Consider the following 22,504-nt stretch of genomic DNA (forward strand, 5'->3'; position numbering starts at 1 on the left):
CAGAGAAGGGGGATCAATGAGGTGAGAGTGGGTGAATGGGTGGAGGAGCACCCTCATAGAGGCAAAGGGGAGGGGGTAGAAGGAGGATGGAATGGGGGGGGGGTTGTGGAGGGGTAACAAGCAAGAGGGATAGCATTTAAAATGTAAACGAATAAACTGATTAATAAAAAAAAAAGTATGTGGAAGGATGTACATGAACTATGCTATACAGAGACGTTTGCAAATTTCGTTTTCCAAATAAGGTTCCAGAATAGACCTCACATGGATACTAAGGAAAGTATGTTATTTTTATATTAATTATATTTAACTAAGCCCTTGCCCTTAGAAATGGAGATGTAGCTTAGTGACAGAGATGCCTCCTTATGCTCAAGGTTCTAAGTTCTATTCATAGAACCACAAAGAAAAGGAAAGAAAGGAAACTTATGTGCCACAGTGGTGCATACCTGGAACTGTACCAATTGAGAGGTAGAGGTAGGTCAGGAGTACACAGCCAGCTTAGACCGTGAGTTTGGAGCTGGTCTGAGCTCCATGAGAAACTATCTGAAAAAAAAGAAGGTGACAGCAAGCCATATTACTGCAGTCCCACCTGTGTCACTGGTCATGCAGTATGAGGTGAAGCAACTAACTTCCTTGTGCCTATGTTGCTGTTATCATGTTAAAAGTGTAGTGTATGTGTTTGCTTGCACATGCATGCCACTGCATGTGTGTGAGAGTCAGAAAACACCTCTCAAAGGTCTGTTCTAGCCTTCTACCTTGTAGAGGCTGGGGATTGAACTAAGGTTTCCAGGTTTGTGGGCAGGTGACTTTATCCATTGAGTTACCTTGACAACCTGTTTTTCCCTCTTCTCTTCCTTTTCCTCCTCTTCCTTTGCCCTTATTTCTTTCTTTGTTCTGTTTCTTTTCTTCTTTTTATTAATCATTTTATTTTATTCATCTACATTTCAAATGATATCTCCCTTCTCGGTTTCCCCTCCACAAACCCCTCATGCTGCCCCCCCCCTTTTTTGGAGACAGCTCATGTTGGCCTTGAATTTATTATGTAGCTCTGGCTGGACAATCCTATTGCCTCTGGCTCCCAAGTGCTGAGATTACAGATGTGAATCACCACACCCAAATAGTCATCACAGTTTTTAAAATGAAGCCAACAGTAGTCTTTATTTCAAAGGGGCCCTATGGAGATGTTTGATTAATATGTAGAAAGTGTAACACAGTTTGTCTCAGCAAATGTTGGGTATCATTAACTCTGTGTTGTTATTGGCCTCTAGGATATGGGAGAATAGATTAAATAAACCATTAAAAATTCTGGCTGGCACTGATAAATGTTTGCCTTTTTTTTTTTTTTGAACAGAAGTTCAGCCACCTGTGACGAATTTGAGTGTCTCTGTCGAAAATCTCTGCACAATAATATGGACATGGAATCCTCCTGAGGGAGCCAGTCCAAATTGCAGTCTCAGATATTTTAGTCACTTTGATGACCAACAGGATAAGGTAAGTTTGCTACAATACATGCCATGGCTCAGGTAACGTGACCAAACACTGTGGATCAAAGCCAAGAATGAGTCAAACTGTAATCTTCAGAGTGGCGCTTTTATTTTAGGCTTTTCCTCAAATTTCAACTGGGGAGAACTATAGAAACAGCTCTCAGCAAAATCAAACCTCTGAAAAAACTAGCTAATTATTTGATGGTTGAAATAACTGTTCCTACAGGATATACTAGATAGCTGTATGCATTTGGCACCCATACATAACCAGTTCTCTTCTTTCTGAGTTTGTTCTTATATTCTTATCTGTAGCTCTGTGTTCTGGTATTCATGTGACACTCAGTTTCAGAGCAATTTTTTCACATTTAGCATCTCACGAATCATGTATACAGATTAGATGTGCAAGAACTTTGTCATCTAAAGGTAAATGCCATGGAAAAGTGTTAGTGGTGGGTGGGTTTGCATTTCCTGGTGCCTGAGAAAAATAACAGGGCAAAAAGGTAAACCATGCCTTAGAAGTAGTCAGCTGATTTAAATGAGTGGTTGCTGGCAGGATTGGATAGTTGGCGTCTTTTTGGTACATATATTCAATTATTTTGGCGAGTTTCCATCTTCTTTCATTTTGTGTAGTGAGAGAGGTGTTTTGGGGGATCCAGGATTTTGAGGAGTTAGTATTATCTAGATTTCCTGGAGTTTACTGCCCCGAGGCTAAGAATGAGTGGCAAGAGCAATGCTTCTTTTCCTGTCCTTTGGATGCAACCTCAATATCCTCTTTAGGGTTGTAACTAACCCCTAGGCCTATTGAACAGGGGTAGCTTAGGCAGAAGCCCGGTGCTCCCAAGTTGCTAAATAAGATCAAGTCTATAGTGTATTTGCAGTTTGCACAAGAGAGGCTTATCAAGATTAGAGAGATCTCTGGAGAAGTTTTGAAAAGCAAAAGATTGATATCACTAGTTTCCCTCCATGATTGCTTTATCCCTGTCTATTAGTTCCCCAATCTGGCGAGCTGAGGCAGCTCTGGCAATGCATTTTAGGTTTTCTTTCATCACCAAGAGATAGGGAAGTCCCACTGGGCAAATGAATCAGAGGCCCTTCAGTCCAAGCATGCACAGAGGCATAAGCCAAGGCTGGCTCCCTTTACTGCTGCGAGAAAACGAGAGTCAGGAAAAGGTGTGTGATGGAGCCAACTGGGCGTTCCTCTTCAGGGAGAGAGAGAAATCCAGGACTGTAGCCTTAGGCTTAGATAAATTTTACAAGAAGGCCAGATTCCCAGAGAGGTGAAGAATACTGCCATTATAGCAGCTACCAGTGGAATGATCCACCAAAACTGAAAGTTACACATACCTCATTAGGATCTGTTGGGAGAAATTTTGTTTCTTGTCTTATACAGAGATACATTAGACTTGGTGATCATTAATATTCAAGATTCCTATTTTATTCATACCAATTTAATATTACATACTTCAAAGTTGGAGATTTTTTTTTGAGACAGGCTTTCTCAGGCTGGTTTCTGTCTCATTATGTAGCCGAGGCTAGCTGGCCTTTAGCTCCTGATTCCTCAGCTTCTACATCCCAAACAATGGGATTACTGTCATGTACCATCTTGGAAAGAGACTTTTAAAATTATTATCTTTAAATATTTGTTTTATTATCCATATACCTAGAAGATAAAATTCAAATTTACGTCCAAAGCAATTCTAATTTTAAACTGATAGTATAAAAAACTCTAACTTGAACAGCATCTAATATAGTAAGAGAAGTAAAATCCGCCCCCCCCACCCATGATCCTAATTTATGATCTTTAAAAAAAAATCTTTTTAAAGTAAAAAAGTTTATCTTAAAAAAGAAACATCAAAAGCTGTGATACTAGGGATTGAACTCAGGCATCACACTTTCGAGACAAGTGCTGTACCACCGAGCTATGTTCCTAACCCTAATTTATGAGGTTTGCCATTACATTTTCCCATGGTGTCCTTAGAATGAATGTATGTCCTAGATGAGAATTAGGAATGATCTGTGAGTAAGCAAGGCTCATTTAGCAACCTGTAATGGGTAAAATAGGGACATCGGTGAGACTTAACATTGGAAGCCTTTCTACCACCATTTTCACTCTCTCCAGGGCGGGGCTGGTCTTGAGTTTAATGGGTTCTGTCAAAGACTTCTCTTCCTCTGCACACATTCATTTCTAAAGGGACAATCATAAAATGAGGAGGCATCCCAGGAAGACTGTCAACACTGTACTTTTACATCCTGGTAGGCAGAGGCCTATGTGGGAAGCCAAATGATAAGTAGGTTTCTTGGCAAAGAATCAAGAATTCCTTGTGAAAATGCCCTTGGCTATGAATAGCAAGCTGGAGGCCCCGTAACGATAAGCATTATTTTGCTAGATTCTCCATGTCTCTGTTAAGTCACTACCTCTTTTCTCTGAGCCAGGATTTTACTTGAAAAGATCTATTTTAGCTGGGCGGTGGTGGCACATGCCTGTAATCCCAGCACTCTGGGAGGCAGAGGCAGGAGGATTTCTGAGTTCGAGGCCAGCCTGGTCTAAAGAGTGAGTTTTAGGAAAGCCAGGGCTACACAGAAAAAACCTGTCTCAAAAAAAAAAAAAACCCAAAACAAAAACAAAAACAGAAAAGATCTATTTTTCTGTCATCCCACCCCACTTTTACAGCTCACTATCTTAATTGTGCCTAAGAATGATTTTGTCTCTATGTGCATATCTTGGCTCCAGTATATTCATCATGGGTTTGTTGGTGACTTCCTGAGAGCATCCTCATTTCCTGGTTTCAGAGGCGACTCAGGTGTCCCTCATTCCCATCCAGCAGCAGGCATGTAAAATATCTTCGGCTGCTTGAGGTGGTAGATTAAGCGACGTGACCATTTCTTCCTTCTTCATGGCCACCAGGAAATTATGAAAGGAAATACTATGGGAAACTTGAGTCAGAAACTTTTACAAAACAGGAAGTGCAATCTTTGGAACTCTGTTTAAAAGCAGCTTCATTCTTACTTATTCTTCTCACCTCTGGAAATGTTAATTTCCTAGAGAGGTCCATAATAACTTTGGCCTGAGGCATAACAAGCAGGTTTGTGATTTAGTCTTAGATTTCTGGTGTCTGATCTGAGATGTCTGGGGCCTCTGTTGTTCCACGAAGCTTCCTTATCTGTGTTCCAGATGAAGTGTGGAAGTGTATATTTAGCAACCCTTGAAAATTACTCAGACACCACAGAAAAAGTGCTTAATAAAGTGTCCCTTTGGACCTCTTCTCCAGAGATCTCCATGATGACTGGAGTTTTGATGTGACTTATTTTTAACCTTGATCTTGAGGGAATTTTAATAATTGCTTCCTTTCAGTTTGCTTGTAGAAAGTTGATGTTAACTTTAGGTAAATCTTATAATAGTTTTACTTTCAGATGTGGAAATTTGTCTTTATCTACACTAGATAAAGTGATGGGTGGTACTCTTGGTGCCTGATGTAGGCTAATAATTTATTAGTAGGCTAATTATTTTTCGTGGGAGAAGGGTGGGATAATCTGTTTATTATAGGATGTTGGATATTATTCCTGGCCTCTATCCATTAAATGTCAGTAGTATCTTGCTCCTCTGCTTCAAAGTTATGACAACCAAAACCAGGACTGAGACGCTACTGAATGTCTACAGGCATGGCAAAAGAGTGAAACAACTCCTTCAACATCACTTACATAGACCATTTAAGAACTGATCATTTTTCTTAAACATTTGGATCTGCTAAGACTGTTAATTTAAGTGTCTTTTGTGTGTGTGTGTTTTCTGTAGAAGTTACTTTTTTCTTTATTCTTTTCTTTTGTTTTCTTTCTACTCTCAGAAAATTGCTCCTGAAACTCGACGTGAAGAGGAATTACCCCTAGATGAGAAAATATGTCTGCAAGTGGGGTCCCAGTGTAGTGCCAATGAAAGTGAGAAGCCTGGCCCTTTGGTGAAAAAGTGCATCTCCCCACCTAAAGGTAACAGATACAAATAGTAGCTCCAGAGTGTCCCCAGTTTCTCAGTGTCCTCACTGGTGATGAGTTCATTTCATTCTCAAAGTTTTACTGAGTCAGATAAGTATTGGGACCTGTACTAGAAGTTTGAGGATGTTGCCACTTCAAGTTGCTCACAGAGAGTTTGAATAATAATGATATCTACATAGTTAGAATGCTTTCTTTTATAATTTGAAAAATGAACACACATACTCCTCCTCCCTTCCTCTCTCTCTTCCTTCCTCCCTAAAATGTGCCTTGCCCACTTATCTGGACTAAGGAAGGCATGCATTGTTACCCTGATCTGTTTCATGATAGAGAGAAGGTGAATTGACATTGCTCTAGGTCTTCAAACCCAGTGCTTTTATGGAACCTATAGTACTGTCTGATTCATGACATATGGAGATTAGTTTGGTGTGGAGAATAATCATGCTAGCCTAGCCTGAGTACATGACTAGTCAAAGGAAAAGCTCTTGTGTGGTGAGGCGCATTGTCCCTTAGTACCACTTCACTGATAGTCCTTCTGCCTCTTGTACACAGGGAGGAGCCTGCATTAATTAAAAGCAAGGCTACCAAACACCAGCTACCAGAGTCTAAATCCCAGCTTTGCCAAGCTACTAATTGTGTGACCTTGAATTGTTTATACCCGCCCCCCCAACTATATTCCTCATCTAAAGATGGGAGTACCTGCCTCTTACCATCATTGAGAGGATTACAATAAATACTTAGCACATTTTCCTTTTTTTTCTTTCATATTATCTTGGCCCTTTGTTAGGCAGGACCAGGCTTCACCTCCAAACTCCAAACCCTAGCACTTTATGGCTGCTTCTTCAGTTCTCTCTGCTTTGCACTGATCAAAAGAACATATGAAGTACTGATTTTAAAGGTATAAAATGTAGGACTGTGAGGCAACTGAGATCATGATTTAAACTGGCTTGGCCTATTGTATTTGTACTTTCTAGGTGTTTAATACTTCGAAAAGCAACTATATTGTGACATAAAATAGTTTGCGATGGCTCAGTGGAGTATTCTTTCAAGGAGCATGAGAATGAACGATGACACTTTAAACATAGGCATTGAATTAGTGTAGAGACATGATAAGTGAAATCTTTATCAAAAGAGATGGGAGGATTTCAGGCCAAGTTTGACGGCATATGCCTGTAGTCACATGTACTTGTGAGGCCAAGAGAGGAAGAATTGTTTGAACCCAGGAGAATAAGCCAGTCCTTTAAAATTAGCCAGCCAAACAAAGAGTTAACAAGAGATAAGACAGCCATCTTGATGATACCCATCTCTAATCTCAGTATTCAGGAGGATGATGCAGGACAATTACAAGCTCAAAGCTAGTCTATACTACATGACAAGTTCTAGGCCATCCTAGGCTACTTAGAAAACCATGTCAGAAAAGAGGGATCTAGGAAAAGGAATCCCTACAACCACAGCAGACAACAAAGCTCTTAAATCTTACGTTGTGCTTATGTTCCCATAGAACTTCCCCTGGTAAGAAGAGAGGAAAGTAAATTGTGTTTTTATAAAAGGCTTGCCTCTTCCAGAGGACCCTAGTTAGGTTCCAAGTATCCATGTCAGGTTGCTCACAGCCGTCTCTAACTCCAGCTCTAGATATTGGATGCTTCTGACTTCTGTAGCGACATGTACTCATAGGCACACAATCCACATATAGATACACAATACTAAGAATTCAGCCCTGAAATCATGAATACAAACACAAAAACAAACTTGGCTGGCTATATTCATATACTTACACATATGTATTTAACATTAATAACCAAAGAAGAGGAGGACATCAATTTGGGAGAAAGTGAAGGAGACATGGGGGGTATTAGAGGCAGGAAAGGGAAGAAGAGTGATATAATTATATTTTAATTAAAATAAATATTAAAATGACAAAAACACAGGGGCTATTTGCATTTTTATGTTCATTTAGTTATTTTGTAGGCATTTCATAGGGTTGAAATATTATTTGACTTTTAACCATTCTCTCTAGTTAAAAGAGGTAAGAAAGAAAACTGTGAACAATTACATTTGTATTTTCACTGTCCTGGGTGACTTCTGGTGAAGTGAGTGTGAGATTAGGGGTTGGGTTGCTGACTGTTTTCTATGACAAGGACTTTTATCTGGATCTTCTAGGTGATCCTGAGTCCGCCGTGACTGACCTCAAGTGCATTTGGCACAACCTGAGCTATATGAAGTGTTCCTGGCTCCCTGGAAGGAATACAAGCCCTGACACAAACTATACTCTTTACTATTGGTGAGTATGTATTGTACACACAGCTGATTAACTGGATCATTGATTTTGATTGTGTTGGGAGCCTTTGGGTTTAACTTTGTTTAAAAAAAAAAAAAAAAAGAACAGTCATTTGTTGTTGTTTTTGAGACAGGGTTTCTCTGCATAACAGCCCTGGCTTTCTTGGACTCATTTTATAGACTAGCCTGGCCTTGAACTCACAGAGATCCACCTGCCTCTGTCTCCTTAGTGCTATGATAAAAGGCATGTACCACCAAGCTTTGCTCTGAACAGCCTTTTTTTTTTTTTTTGTATGCGATGATGGAGATAAAAATCCGGGCCTTGGCTGAAGCATGGTAGTGCACGCCTTTAAATCTAGGACTCAGGAGGCTGAGGCAGGCAGATGTCTGTGAGTTTGAAACCAGCCTAGTCTACATAGCAAGCTCCAGAACAGCCAGGGCTCTGTAGAGAGACCTTATCTCAAAAACAACCAACAATGAGCACCTTGCAAAATGCTAGGAAAGTGTCCTCCCACTGAGCTAGTTACTCAGCTCCAGCCTGCTCTTTTCTATGGAGACAGTAGATATGTAATTCATAATTAACCCCATTGGTTGCTATGGCAACCCAAAATTTAATCTAAAAAAGCAAAAGAAAAGGGCCCAGCAGGTAAAGACACTTACTTCCAAGCCTAGGGATCTGGATTTGATCTCTGGGTCCGACGTGGTAAATTCTGCAGGCTGTTCTCTGAGCCTCACACACATACATACATCGTGACATGTATATCTCTCACTAAATAAATAAATACCTATAAATAAATGCAATGAGAAATTTTAAAACTAGAAAAAGAAAAGGAAATTCTTCACCCTTCAAACAAAACAAAACAAAAGAAGGAAAAGAATCAAAAAGCAAATTACCAAAACACCACAAGAAGAATAGACAGTTGAGTAGAAAATACATTTACTTAAAAAGACTTTCTATTTTTAAAAGCCCATTCACACAATATTGCAGCATGTATATGGAAAGACCCCTGTATTCTTTTCATTTCTTTTTTTCTCAGTGGTAAACTCTAAAGCATTTGCAGTTTTATCACATGGCTCCATTGCTACCCAGTTCCCTCCAGTTGCCCATTTCATAGTCATAGTCATCTCCTACAGCCCATCTTGTTTTTTATTTCCCTCTCCCTGGTCTCTAACCTCTGGCAACCATTCACTAATTTGTCCTCCATCTATATAATTTTGTTATTTCAAGAATGTCACTGAAATGGAATGGAATTCTACAGCCTATATCGCATAAAACTGGCTTTTAAAAAAAGCATCACAATTCCCCTGAGAGCCATTTATGTACTTATATACATATAAAGAATTAATAGTTCATTCCTTTCTCTGTTTATGAAACAGGTTCTCACGCTATAGCTTATGCTGGCCTAGAACTCACTGTGTATCCCAGACTGGCCTTAAACTGTGGCAATATTCCTGGATAATCATGCCTGGCTGAGATTGGGATTTTTAAAATATGGTCTATTTATTCTTTATAAAGACCCTGGATAGCCAGGCAGTGGTCTTTATAAAGACCATGGATAGCCAGCACTTGGGAGGCAGAGGCAGGTGGAGTTCTGAGTTCGAGGCCAGCCTGGTCTACAGAGTGAGTTCCAGGACAGCCAGTACTACACAGAGAAACCCTGTTTGGGGGGGGGGGGCGGGGGGAAGACCCAGAATACTTCATGGGTAACTTAATCATTTTTAAAAATGCTAAATTTGTACAAACTTGTGAAGTACTGTATTGTAATTTGGTTCATATATACTTTGTGCAGTAGCCAAGTTATGCTAATTACCATGTCTCCTCAAATGTTGTTATTTCTGTGTACTGACAGCCTTCAAACTCATTTCTAGTCTTTGAAATGTGCAATCAGTTGTCATGGACTCTGATAGCCCTGCTGTTCCCACCCTCCTTTATCCCCCTCAGTTGTGAGGATTGTATTCATCTGCATCTCTATTTCCATATAAAAATGACACGAAGCAGCTAGGGAATGAAAGGGCTTATTTCAACCTATAGTTTATAGTCCATCTTGGAGGAAAGTCAGGACTTGAACTCAAGTAGGAACCTAAAGGCAGGGACTAAAATAGAGGACATAGAGGAGTGCTGCTTACTTGCTTGCTCCCCCTGGCATACTCAGTTTGACTTTTACACAGCCCAGGACCAAATATATGCCCAGGGGTAATGTCATTCACAGTGTGCTGGGCTCTCCCACACCAGTCATTAGTGGGAAAAAATGCTTCACAGATTACCCACAAAGCAATCTGATGGAAGCAATACCTCAACTGAGATTCCCTCTTTCCAGATCTGTCTAGGTTTATGGCAAATGGACAAAAAAGTCAATCTAATTAGGGCAAGGACATCGAGGCACTGCGACAGCTGGATGGAGAAGGGAGTCTAGTCTTGAGGGGGGGTCTGTCCTCTATATGGCCTTGTTCTCTTATTTGATAAAACAGTTCTGAGAGAAAGTCCTGAGAGAAAGGCATGTCTGGGACACTCTCTAGGACTTCTGAAGATAGATGTCCTGCAATGTCAAATTATGGCTGTGACTCAGTGGTAGGGCACATGCACAAAGGAAAAAAAAATCATCCTACAGTGACCATTTAGCCTGATGACATCATGGAAAATACTTGTACTATATTAAAACATTCATGGGCAGATCATGGACAAAGGGCAAAATCCCCATATTTTTTTCATTTAAATTTATTTTTAAATGATGCATAGGCTACCGTGTGATACTTCAATATATTCATGAACAGTGCATTTGTATAAACCAGACTTGGCATGCCAGTCTCCTCAAATCACAGGAATTATTGAACGAAATCCCTCCTAAGTGTAGTAACTCTCGTCTCCCTTGTGTGAGAGGCTCAGCCTGATAAGTTTGAGACACAGCACAGGTAAAGGCAGGTGGTGCCTATAGTCATGTGGTCCATCCCCGTATAAAAGTTCTCATTGGAAGCTTTGCAGTTTTACTTGCTCACCTTTTTAAGGCTCTTGTGACCCTCTTGTACCATTATGGCAAAGTTCATACTTTTAAACATGACAGACAGAACCTCTTCTCACCTGGCTAGCCTGTCTCATCCTTCTTCTTGGGCCTTTGCCCCTCTTATACCCTATATTGAATTTATTTCCATTCTTTACACTGACTTCAATACACACAATATTGGTATTGACACAGGGATATTTACACAGAACCTCTTCTCACCTGGCTAGCCTGACTCATCCTTCTTCTTGGGCCTTTGCCCCTCTTATACCCTATATTGAATTTGTTTCCATTCTTTACACTGACTTCAATACACACAATATTGGTATTGACACAGGGATATTTACACAGAATAATAGGAACCCTTGGCCTTTTCTCATAGCTTACCCCTTGCCCTTTCATCTAATGCCTCTCATTTGTCCTCAGCTCAGCTCAGATGCAATTTCCTTTTCAGAGAATCTTCTCTGAGTTCGTAAGTCTGAAGACATATCCCCAGTTGTACTTGTGTGTGTCACAGTACTCTGTGTGGTGTGGTGTCATTTCCTGTTTACTTACTGGTAGTTCCCTTCTCCAGGCGGCAATCTCCTTTGAGAGCAGGGACTTTGTTTTGTGTTTTCCCCAGTACTTGACACATGGGGTAGGCGTTTAATAAATCAGTTGTGAAATTGTTAGTAGAATCCGAAACTAGAGAACATTCAGGGAGAGGGTGAGGACTAAGAAGTATAAGCAACACAGCATTACTATAGTGCAGGAGTAAAAAAAGAATTGAGTGTATCTGCTAGCCGAGAAACAAACAGAATAATCCTTTGGAAGCCTCCTGGCTGTGTGCTGTAGTGAAGTCTGTGGAAAGCTGTTACTACAGGCTTTAAAGATAACCATAAGAATTGGTAGAATCCCTAGGTTTATTATGCTATTAACCACAGAATTATTATGATTAGAAACACAGAATTCCTTTAGAAATGTGCCTACAGGCAGGGATTAGAAAGAAAATTAGAAAAGACTACCTCAATCCATGACAGACTATGAAGGAAAGCAATCCAGCTCTTAAAGTTGGGGTGTACTAATCTATGAAGATCTAGTAAAAGAAGAGAAAAATAGGGAAGTGCCTCATTCCCTGGAGATATACTAGTATAAACCAAATCTCAATACAAACCATTCAAACAGTGTCCCCTTTGGATAAACTTGGAGAAGCATTCTTCTCTGGGGTGATGCGGGCTCTTTTCAAGGTTGAGAGGAGACAGTGTTTTAGTTGGCATTCAGTCCCATGTTGATACCTTTTGGCAGGGCACCACCTACAATTGGACATGGCTCAAGAAGTGATCTGGAAATCGGTGGTTCACTGGCTCCCAAGAGTCATGTATCAAAGATCCTGCTTCTTTCTCAAAGTGTTTCCAGAGCTGGCTGTTTGTCAGAGGTTCTTCCCATAATATAAACAGGAGATGCTAGCAGTGTATGACTGTGTCTTAGTTACTTTTCTATTGCTGTGCTAGGACTCCATGACCAAGATAGCTTATAAAATAAAGTGTTTAATTCTGAGGCAAACAGTTCCAGAGGGTTAGAGTCAGTGACGATCTTGGTGAGGATCTTGGTATTGCACTAGAATAGTAGCTGAGAGCTCATATATTGATCCATGACTGTGAGACAGAAAGAACGCTCACTGGGAATGGTGTGGGTTTTTGAACCCTGGAGATCCACTCCCAGTGACACCTCCTCCAACATGTCCTCCTAATTCTTCCCAAACTGTTTGAAAAACTGGGGACCTCGCATTCAAATATATGAGCCTATGGGAACCATTCTCATTCAAACCACCACAGACTGTTTGCAATTTAATTTAAATGAAATTAAAACCTTAGGGACTCAGTCTCACTAGCCAGTTCCAGAGGTCACAAGTGACTTTACCTGGATGGTACCTTTCTTTTGTACAGTGTTGCTCCCCCATGGCTTCTCTTCTTACAGTTCCAAAAATTCTTCATTCTAATGCCATGGTGTGTGTGTGTGTGTGTGTGTTCAAATCTGTACTAGAAATGAGCCTTAATTATCTCTAAGCCTTGGATTTATCATCTGTAAAATGGAGGTAGTGATAATACTTACTTTTGAATATTGATGAGGGCTATTATATGAAGTGTTTGGAACAGTGACTCGTGATCAATAGGGCAGTTCGTGACATCTGTAGATACTGGTATTTGGTAGTTATTTGTATTCCCTTGCAGAGAAGGCCAGCACCTAGTGCTGCCCTCTTCTTCCACCACGTGGAACTGGCATCCAGCTCATTCTTCCTGCTCCCTTTTCAAATCAGAACTCCAGATGTGGTATTGACTAGCAAACACCCAGGATGCCTTCCTTATGTACCAGTGTACATCACATTGTACAAAATGCCAAACTGTTTGCCCTAATCCCCAGACAGAAAATAGGGAGTTGTTTTCTGAACTGAAAATTATTGTTTGCAAACCCAGAGCAGTGACTTGTGTCCCAGCAGGATAGTTTGCTTTGGAAGGGGCCTGACCTGAAAAGATTTGTCCCCCTACATCAGTCATCTTCAGAGTCGAGGACTCAGACAAAATGAAAGATGAACCTAAAGACTCTGCATGACAGGAGTTCCTTTCATTGTCCTTTCAAAGGCACATTAATCACAAGTTTTTGTTATGCAAAAAAAATGTCATTAGTAGCTTTGGTTTCTGTTTGGGGTGGAAAACATTCCAGGACTGTCTAATCCCCAAAGTACTCAAGACAGCAATTTAACTTTTAAAAATTCTCTCTTATGATCCAGAGAGAGTTATAACCTAGAGGAGAGGTTTTGTGCTGTTAGATGATCATGATCGTCAGGATGGCACTCGCTTATAATCCCAGAACTGTGGAGGTGGAGAGTGGAGGATGCCAGGAATTCAAGTTTATCTTTGACTACATGGTGAATTTGAGGACATTCTAGTCTTTAAGACCCTGTGTCTCAAAAACAACAACACCGAGTAATGAACTGTCTCTTGAAAGACATTTTCTGTAGCAGAAAACTTCTTTGTACTGTTTTCAGGAATAAATATTATTACATCTTCATTTAAAAAAAAAAACTGATTTTCAGCAGAACATGCACTTCTGCCAGAGTCCTGATTCCTGAGCTCAGGAAAAACTACAGATAATGTTGAAGTTACAGGTCAGGGGTTTGGGACTCTCTATTCTTTATTAAAAATGTCTTTCTTTTCTGCAGAATCTGCACAATTCCAATTGTGGCAGATGATGTAAGACTTGACACTGTCTTGTACTAGTTCCTAAAAAACAGAGGTCTCTGAAAGCTGATATGAGAGAGAAGAGGGGAGGGGGATGACCTTGAAGGGAGGGAGGAAGGAAGAAAGAGAGAAAGAGAGGGGGAGAGTGACGGAAGGAGAGAGGGAGGGAGGAATACTATTCATTGGCTGGGTGCTCATGGTCACTGTGGAAAGTGTGTATATAGATGAAATTAGATTTAGGGTGCCAGAAGTACCACTTATGAAAGCTAGATGGTAGAGGGGATACTTAGAAAGCCATTGTGTGTCCCAATGGGGTAGTTTGTATTGGAAGGAGTGTGACCTGAGCGGCTCCAATCTTAGTAGCTCAATGAATTTTGATGAATGTTGATCTGGCAATAATGGGAGGATAATAAAATGAAGGTCATGGAGGTCAAATATGAAATCTGCAACAGTGAGATCATGAATTTGAGGGGGGGCCTGTGGGAATATTATAGAAGATAAGACTCTAAGCATATCTGGCAAACAGAATTTGGTGATAGAATGGAGAGGGAGGGAGGGAGGGAGGGGGAGAGAGAGAGAGAGAGAGAGAGAGAGAGAGAGAGAGAGATAATTTCAAAGTATCTAAGGACCATAGAGAAAATGAGCTCTGAGTGGTAGAAATGCAAAAATTGGCAGAAATGGCAGATCAGTGTGTGGGGGCAGGAAGTACATATGAAGTCTTCAGACAATGACTCTGAGGCAAGAGGGGAGAATGAAACATGCAAATTGGATAGTTAGAAATCTGGGGTGTGCAGCACGGTGGCAGAGGCCTTTAATTCCAGCACTCATGAGGCAGAGGCAGGTTGATCTCAGTAATTTCCAGATCAGTCTGGTCTACAGAGTTATTTCCAAGGCAGCTAGACCTATACAGTGAGACACTTTCTGGGAGTGGGGGCGGGGAATCTCTAGGAAGAATTCTGAGGTAAATGGTCAGCTTTAGGTGTTCTCCAGAATGCAAATTAAGCAGGGCAGTGGTGATGCACACCTGTAATCCCAGCACTCTGGGAGGCAGAGGCAGGCAGATTTCTGAGTTCAAGGCCAGCCTGGTCTACATTGTGAGTTCCAGCACAGCCAGGGCTACACAGAGAAACCCTGTTTCAAAAAAAAAAAAAAAAAAAAGAATTCAAATTAAAGTCGAAGGATGGGGGTGTGTGTGAAAAACTGAGAATGGGTGGACACGGAATTGGAAATAGTGAAGGAGAGGGGCTGAGGAGACGGCCCTGTCAGTACACTGCTTACCTTGTAAGCATGAGGGTTTGTAGTCAGATACTTAGCATCCATCTTTTTTAAAAAGCAGGGTGCAGTGGTGTATGCCTTTAATCTTAATACTGGGGTGGAGAAGATGGAGGGATTCCTTGGCTGATCCGTGAATGTAACCAAAACTACTGCAGTGAGTCTCACACAGTGGAGAGCAATTGAGAAAAACACTCTCTTGCCTCTGTTTCCATATCTGTGCACACCACATATGGTTATTTACATACACACAAAGTGGAAGTAGGGAAGGATGTCAGTGAGTCTTCCACCCCTGGGAATGGGGACAAAAGAGGGAAACAAACTAAGAAGGCAAAGAAAGAGCAGGCAGAGCAGAGCACAGGAGAACCACTGGGGTTCAGTATATTTGCATTTTTAGAAGGTGTAAAACTTCTCATCCTGGCTTCAGATCTTCTTCCCTGTACAGAAGAGGAAGGTCAGGATTCAAGAGTCCATGGCTATTGTGAATACTGATATCCACCAACAAAGGATGGTCTTTTCCTCTCGAATATGAAATGAGGCAAGAAATGAGTGAACTAGAAAACAGGCTTCTAAAAACAGCTAGCATACCTTGCTAGATATTTCTTTTTATGGACATTTCCTTCAGCCATTAAAAAAAAAATGACTACCCTTGCCTCTTGACCTTGTTCAAAATAATAGAGTGTTGTCTCATTTTATCTTGTAGGTACAGCAGCCTGGGGAAAAGTCTTCATTGTGAAAACATCCACAGAGAAGGTCAACGCATTGCTTGTGCCTTTAAATTGACTAAAGTGGAATCTAGTTTTGAACATCACAACATTCAAATAATGGTCAAGGATAATGCTGGGAAAATTAGGCCATCCTGCAAAATAGTGTCTTTAACTTCCTATGGTAAGTTTACAAAACCCTCTTGGACAGCATGGATACAAGGTTGTCCTGTTCTTTGAATCCTTAAAACAAATAGTTGAAGATGATGATGTTTGGTCCTGAGATCTTCCCAAAACAAGAGACTGCATTTACATAAATTTTTCTTTGATAGATGCTTTAAGAAGCAAGCTTGGAAATGGTACTTCTGGAACATGAGTACTGCATGCAATCTTCTTGTTGATTTACAGGACAGTCAGTTGTACTGCCAAGATTGCAACCAGAGCTGTCTCACTCGAAGATCTCTTTTCACTTTCATACTCTGGAAGAGAGTATCATATACTCCCTTAGTAATCTTTTGGCTAGAAAAAGCTTTGATAGGATCCAATATCCCTCAGAGTATTACTAGAATTCTTCTATTAATGCTGAGGACTGAATTTAGGACTCTGAATGCTAAACTATACTCTTTTACTGAACTATATTCTCACCACCATATCCACAATATTGAAGTCCATGGGGTACATATATTGTCAGTCATGACTTCTAGGACAGCCATATCTGACTGAATTGTCTAAGTGTTGGCATGTTAGTGGCCAATATTAGTTTGCTTCTCTGTTCTTTTAATCAAACACTGGTCAAAAACAACTTGGGGGAGAAAAAGGATGTATTTTTCTCTACATTTCCATGTCATAGCCCATCATTGAAGGAAGCACAGGGCAGGAACCCAAAAGAAGGAACTGAAGCAGGGACTGTGGATGAAGGCTGATACTGGCTTTCTCCCTATGGCTTGCTCAGCCTACTCAGAGGTGGTACTGCTCACAGTGTACTGGGTCCTCCCACATCAATCATTAATCAACAAAGTGCTCTACAGGCATGCTTGCAGGTCTATCTGATAGACATACTTCCTCAATTGAGGTTCCCTCTTCCCAGGTGACTCTAGTTTATGTCAAGCTGACAAACATTTAACCAGCAAAAGGCTTCATTCAACTTGAACAACAAATATTAGGTTGAAGACCTCCTACCTCCTCTTGTCAGAGCATATAGACTCTTTTTGAGTATTTCCTTATTTGTAAAATGAAGAGCCAAAGAACATGAGGTATCTAAAAACAGTTGTGTATAAATAATGTCAGTATATTGGTTTGCTTGTTGCAGTAACCTACCAGGCAGCTCAAATTCTGACTAAATGCCAAGTGGATGATTTATAGCAAAAAGAGGAATCGTTTGACAAATGCTCCTCTAAATAAGTAAGCAGAATACTGCTTATCATTCCTCCAGATAGCCTTGGAAGTCAACTCTATCAGGAGACCAAAGGCAGCCTAGCTTGTAGGCCAAGAGAATGATGTCAGGATAGTTTATCACATGGAATTGGCCGAAGCAAAGCCCTTCATTTGCCTCTTGCTTGTTTGGCAAATTGTCTTAGGTAGGGTTTAAGGTTTATTATTATTGTCCTTTCTGGAATTAACTGTGACAAAAAGAATAATTCTTCATGACAAGATGACCTCTACATGTTTTCTGTTAATTGCCCATTCTGTTCCTTATTCTTGAGTATTGTTCACCTCTGCAAAAGCAAACTGACCCAGCGAATGCTTTCAAAAAGATTTTATCCTTAATTGGGGTTCTAAGTACAGTACTGTTAAGTATATTCCTATTGTTATGCAGCAGACCTCTAAAAATCTTTCTTTTGTTCCTTTTATTTGTTTTCATGAGAAAGGGTTTCTCTGTGTATTTCTGGCTGGCCTGCAACTCACTCTGTAGCCCCCAGCTGGCCTCCAACTCAGAGATCTGTCTGCTTCTGCCTCTTGGCTGCTGGGGGTGCTGGGATTATAGATGTGTGCCACCACCACCTGGCATCTACGAGGTTTTCATCATGCAAAAGTGAAATTCTACCTCATTACTTAGTAAACATTAATCCTGCTTCCCCGCAGCGCTTGGCAATACCTTTCTGTTTTCTGTTTCTATGACTGTAGCTACTATAGAGTTTTACACACATAGAAGTACAGCACTCTTAGATTTGCTTGTTTCATTTCACTTAACATAATGTTCTCAAAGCACAGCTATGACATAGCTTGTAATAGAGACCAGGGTACTGTTAAAATTGTGGTCTTAGATTAGCATTGGTGAGGGAGAGCTACAGAAGCCTCTTTTTTGAACAGTGGAAAGAGAGATGGTTTTATTTTGCAATATTTAAAATTTAAATCATTTTCACCTTCCCTCTTCTCTTCCCACTAGAAGACATATTCCAACTTTTTTTGTTCCCCCTCAAATTCATAACCTTTTCTTCTTTTACAGAAGCCTCCTCTACCTCATATTTTGTTGCCTGTGTAGAGGAAGCACATCTGGATCTCAGAAAGCCTCTTTTTTATTCCCTGTGTAGCAGCTAGATGTCCTGATTCTACCTTGATCAGTTTCTGACCATACTCAGATCAGAGTTCATGTCATTTACCAGATAACCCCAAAGACTCTCCTGAAATTCATTTTACTGGGCAGATTTAAATACACTTCCTCTGCTAATTGTGGCTAATCAGAAATTCTCAAACTCTATATCAGATCATGTGAAGCCATTAAAAGCCATCAGCCCTATTTTGATTTAACTTTGTGAACCTTCATTATCGAGTTTACATATATAATCACATCTTATATACATGTAATTAAATAAACATGTAGAAACTAATTTGCTTTCTTCTATCTTTCAGTGAAACCTGATCCTCCACATATTAAACATCTTTTCCTCAAAAATGGTGCCTTATTTGTGCAGTGGAAGAATCCTCAGAATTTTATTAGCAGATGCTTATCTTATGAAGTGGAAATCAATAGTACTCAAAGGGACCAACATACTGTTTTAGAGGTAGGTTTTGTTAGATCATAGTTTTTCTTGGAGTATTTTCTTTCACTTGAACTTCTTATATTAAAATAATAATGAGGAGTAGCTCAACATTTGTGGAAGATAATGATGATAATTATTTTAAAAACTAAGGCATGTTGCAAGTTTTGATGGTTGGTTGCAGGGTTTACATTGCCTAAAACATTGCTGTTGTCTGCCATGTTGTAGACACTGTCATTTGCCACAGCTGTTAGGTAGTGATAGCTGACAAACATGTTTCTCTGTCTTTTTTTCTTCACAAAGATTGCCAATTAGAAAATGGGTAAGTGTAAAAAAGATGTCTATGCAATAGGCAGAGGTAAAATCTTGCAGATGTGTAGAGGCTTAAAAAGCCATTGGGTTTTCGTGGAGTTTGTGGCAAGGAATGCAGTCAAATTGGAAGAGTCAGTGTTTGTTGGATTACACATATGTCTGCTGTCCAAAAATCAATGCAAAATGTGCAAATGAGAAGTCTCTGTGGGGCCTTCACCAGAATATGGTGTAACCTTAGGGCATCAGTCCCATTGTTCATTTTTAAGCTTCATAGATTCTTGTGAGATTTTGTTTCTTTGCTAACTACGTTTTAATTGGGAGAAGTGATGTCAGTTGGTGTGATAACTCAGTGGATAAGGAGGTTTGCAGCCAAGCCTGATGACCAGAGTTCAATCTCTGGGACCCACATGGGTAGAAGAAAAGAACTAACCCCTGAAAGTTTTCCTCTACAAATGTGCCATAGCAGTCATATGCCTATATGTACACATGTATACACACAGACACTCACACACACATACTAAATGTAATAACTAAAATCCATTTTAGGTGCAGATTTGAAATCAGACCATGGAAAATATTTCTGATAAAATTAAAGAAATATATAGAAAAATATGTTATAATTAAAGATTATCATGGAAATTATATAGATAAAATGATAGGCATAAAGATAATTCTAAGTTGATTGAAGGTGGAATTATAAACATTTTCAGATAAAATTGAAGATTTTCACAGAAAATATTTCTGGTAAAATTGAAGAAATATATAGACAAACATGTTAAAATTGACTATTTCATGGAAAATTTTACATATAAAATGGTAGATGTAAAAACTCTTTCTAAATTAATTGAAGGTGGAATTAGAAACATTTGTGATAAAATCAAAGATTTACATTGAAAACATTTCTGATAAAACAGAGGAAATGCTAGGTGTATATTTCCATAAGGTGGCGCCTTGAGACCACAGGGAGTATACCACTCACTTTTATTTGATGCCTGCCTGTTTCCTTTAGAAGTTCCATATTAAAGCACCTTACACTGGTGTTTAAAGGAACCAAGTATCTTGCATGTCAATAAGCGTTCTGGGTCTAGTTGTTTTAGCTTATCATGAAACACTTAAAATGCTTAGTAAAATAAGTTAGTTGTTGACATTCTTGAACTCCACAGTCGAACAGAGCCCTTCAGGGTGTTTGCAGATGAAACTGTAGAGTCGAATGCAGCCATTCTTAGTGTTAGAAAGCATGGCGTCCCCGTGCAAAGTGAAATGATATCTGTGTAGGGGAGGGGGATGTTTAGATTGACAACAAACTGAGTATTTTGATCACTCCAGCCTGTTTTCTCCCCTGGTGCGTCTGAGTGAACTGCAGAGACATGTACTGCTTCTCCTGATTCATTTAGCCCCTCAATTATGCTGCTGATCACACTTATGCCTCTCCTCTCCACTGAAAGTACATAGCAGGCATTGGTTAGTGTCGACTTTGTTCTGTTGTTGATATGAGCAACAGCTTATATGTTCATAATGGTGACTATTTAGTAGGTATATTTATAAACACTTTCTCTTAATTCTCTCATTTATAAATCACTAATTTCTCGATTAGAAACACAAGCCTGGGGATCTACTATGTCATGTTATTTGATCCCTGTAATTGTAGTTACCTCTAAGTTTATCTGTTCTGGTAAAAGATAGAATCAGGATTTAAGCAAAAGGGGCTGGAGAGATGGTTTAGTGGCTAAGAACACTGGCTGGTTTTCTGGGAGGCTTAGGTTTGATGCTCAGAACTCACATGGCTGTAAGTCTAGTTCCAGTGATTCGATGCCATCTTCTGGCCTTTGCAGGTACCATGTAGCATACATGGAGGCAAAGTGGTCATGCATAAAATAAAAACTAAACAAGATTTAAGCAAAAGTCTCCTTGTTTTTGTTTTTTGGTGTGTGTGTGTGTGTGTGTGTGTGTGTGTGTGTGTTTGAGAGTTTGAGACAGGGTCTCTCTGTGTATCTCTGGCTGTCCTGGAACTCACTCTGTAGGCCAGGCTAGCCTTGAACTCAGGGGATCTGCCTATCTTTACCTCTGCCTCCTGAGTGCTAGAATTAAAGGTGCGGACAACTACCTCACAGATTAAGCAATTTACTTATTTTTTATTTTACATTTTATTTTTATTTTATTTTGCCTGCATGTATGTCTGTGTGAGAGTGTGAGAGCTCTTGCATCTGGAGTTATAGACAGTTGTGAGCCACCATGTAGTTGCTGGGAATTGAACTCAGCTCCATAGGAAGAGCAGTCAGTGCTCTTAATGGCTGAGCCATCGCTTTACCCCTGTTAAAGGAACTTTTAAATATAGATCAAAGACTACAGCATACCACTACTTATTTTAGAACTCAGTACCATTCACTAAATGTTCTATATCAGCACTTTGAATAGCTAAAAGGCCAACAGGATGAGGAAAGACTATTGTTTTGATAGTTCGTTCATACAGAGGCAGAAAAAAAGGCCATGCAGGTGGCGCCGGTGTCCTATTTCTGGAACCACTGGTCTGCTGAGAAATCACAAGTGTCAAGTGCCTCTTGAAAGATCAAGCTGCAGACTGATGTCACTTCTTTCCTGGACCATTTCCCAAACATACAAATGCCAAAGTCAGCATGTCATTGTGATTTGATCTCGTTCCACTGTGAATCCTCATGTATGGATCAGCAGCTGCTAATACAGTTGAGAGGAGGAAAACAAGGACACAGAACACCAAGTAGACAGTTTTCAGGGAAGGGATGGGATATAAGAAAACAATTCCTACCTTATTCACAATACTAATCTAAGCTCCTTCTGACCATACCCCGGTGTGATAGAACAAGTTCATGATCCAGTTTACCCATCACTCAAACTGCAATTCCAACAAACAACTCCTCAAGTAGTCTTTCAGAAAGAAAAATAAAGGTCTAATCAGCAAAGCTCAGAATTAGCACACAAAGAGCTGGTGACATTTAGGGAGGAAACAGCTGGTGAACATCTGCTTAAAGAAAGAATTAAACTCAAACACATGAACAGAAATAATTCCAAGTAGACTATACTCCAATTTATGTGTATAACATCCATGGTGTATGTGTTTTCTTTAGTTCAGAAGTTTTATATGCATATATACATATATCTTATACATTATTATATATGTATAATATGATATGCTATCTAATATAATACATATATAATACAATATTTATATAACAATTATTGTTATATACTACATATTTTATTATATATTGTATATGATAATATATAGTATATAGTATATATGGTGTG

At 39.8% G+C, this 22,504-nt stretch overlaps 1 protein-coding gene across 2 annotated transcripts in view; it reads left to right on the plus strand.

Moving 5' to 3' along the window:
* Window positions 1–22,504, plus strand: part of Il13ra1 (interleukin 13 receptor subunit alpha 1) — a 58,598-nt gene that overhangs the window by 12,661 nt on the left and 23,433 nt on the right. For both annotated transcript variants that reach the window (XM_052171197.1, XM_052171196.1), the window contains exons 2-6: window positions 1,349–1,488; window positions 5,324–5,462; window positions 7,626–7,746; window positions 15,932–16,116; window positions 18,783–18,934. In XM_052171197.1, the coding sequence (XP_052027157.1) occupies window positions 1,349–1,488; window positions 5,324–5,462; window positions 7,626–7,746; window positions 15,932–16,116; window positions 18,783–18,934 (737 nt within the window). The remainder of the gene's footprint in view (window positions 1–1,348; window positions 1,489–5,323; window positions 5,463–7,625; window positions 7,747–15,931; window positions 16,117–18,782; window positions 18,935–22,504) is intronic.

The sequence above is a fragment of the Apodemus sylvaticus genome, chromosome X (assembly GCF_947179515.1).
Source record: "Apodemus sylvaticus chromosome X, mApoSyl1.1, whole genome shotgun sequence".
Taxonomy (NCBI): Eukaryota; Metazoa; Chordata; class Mammalia; order Rodentia; family Muridae; genus Apodemus; species Apodemus sylvaticus.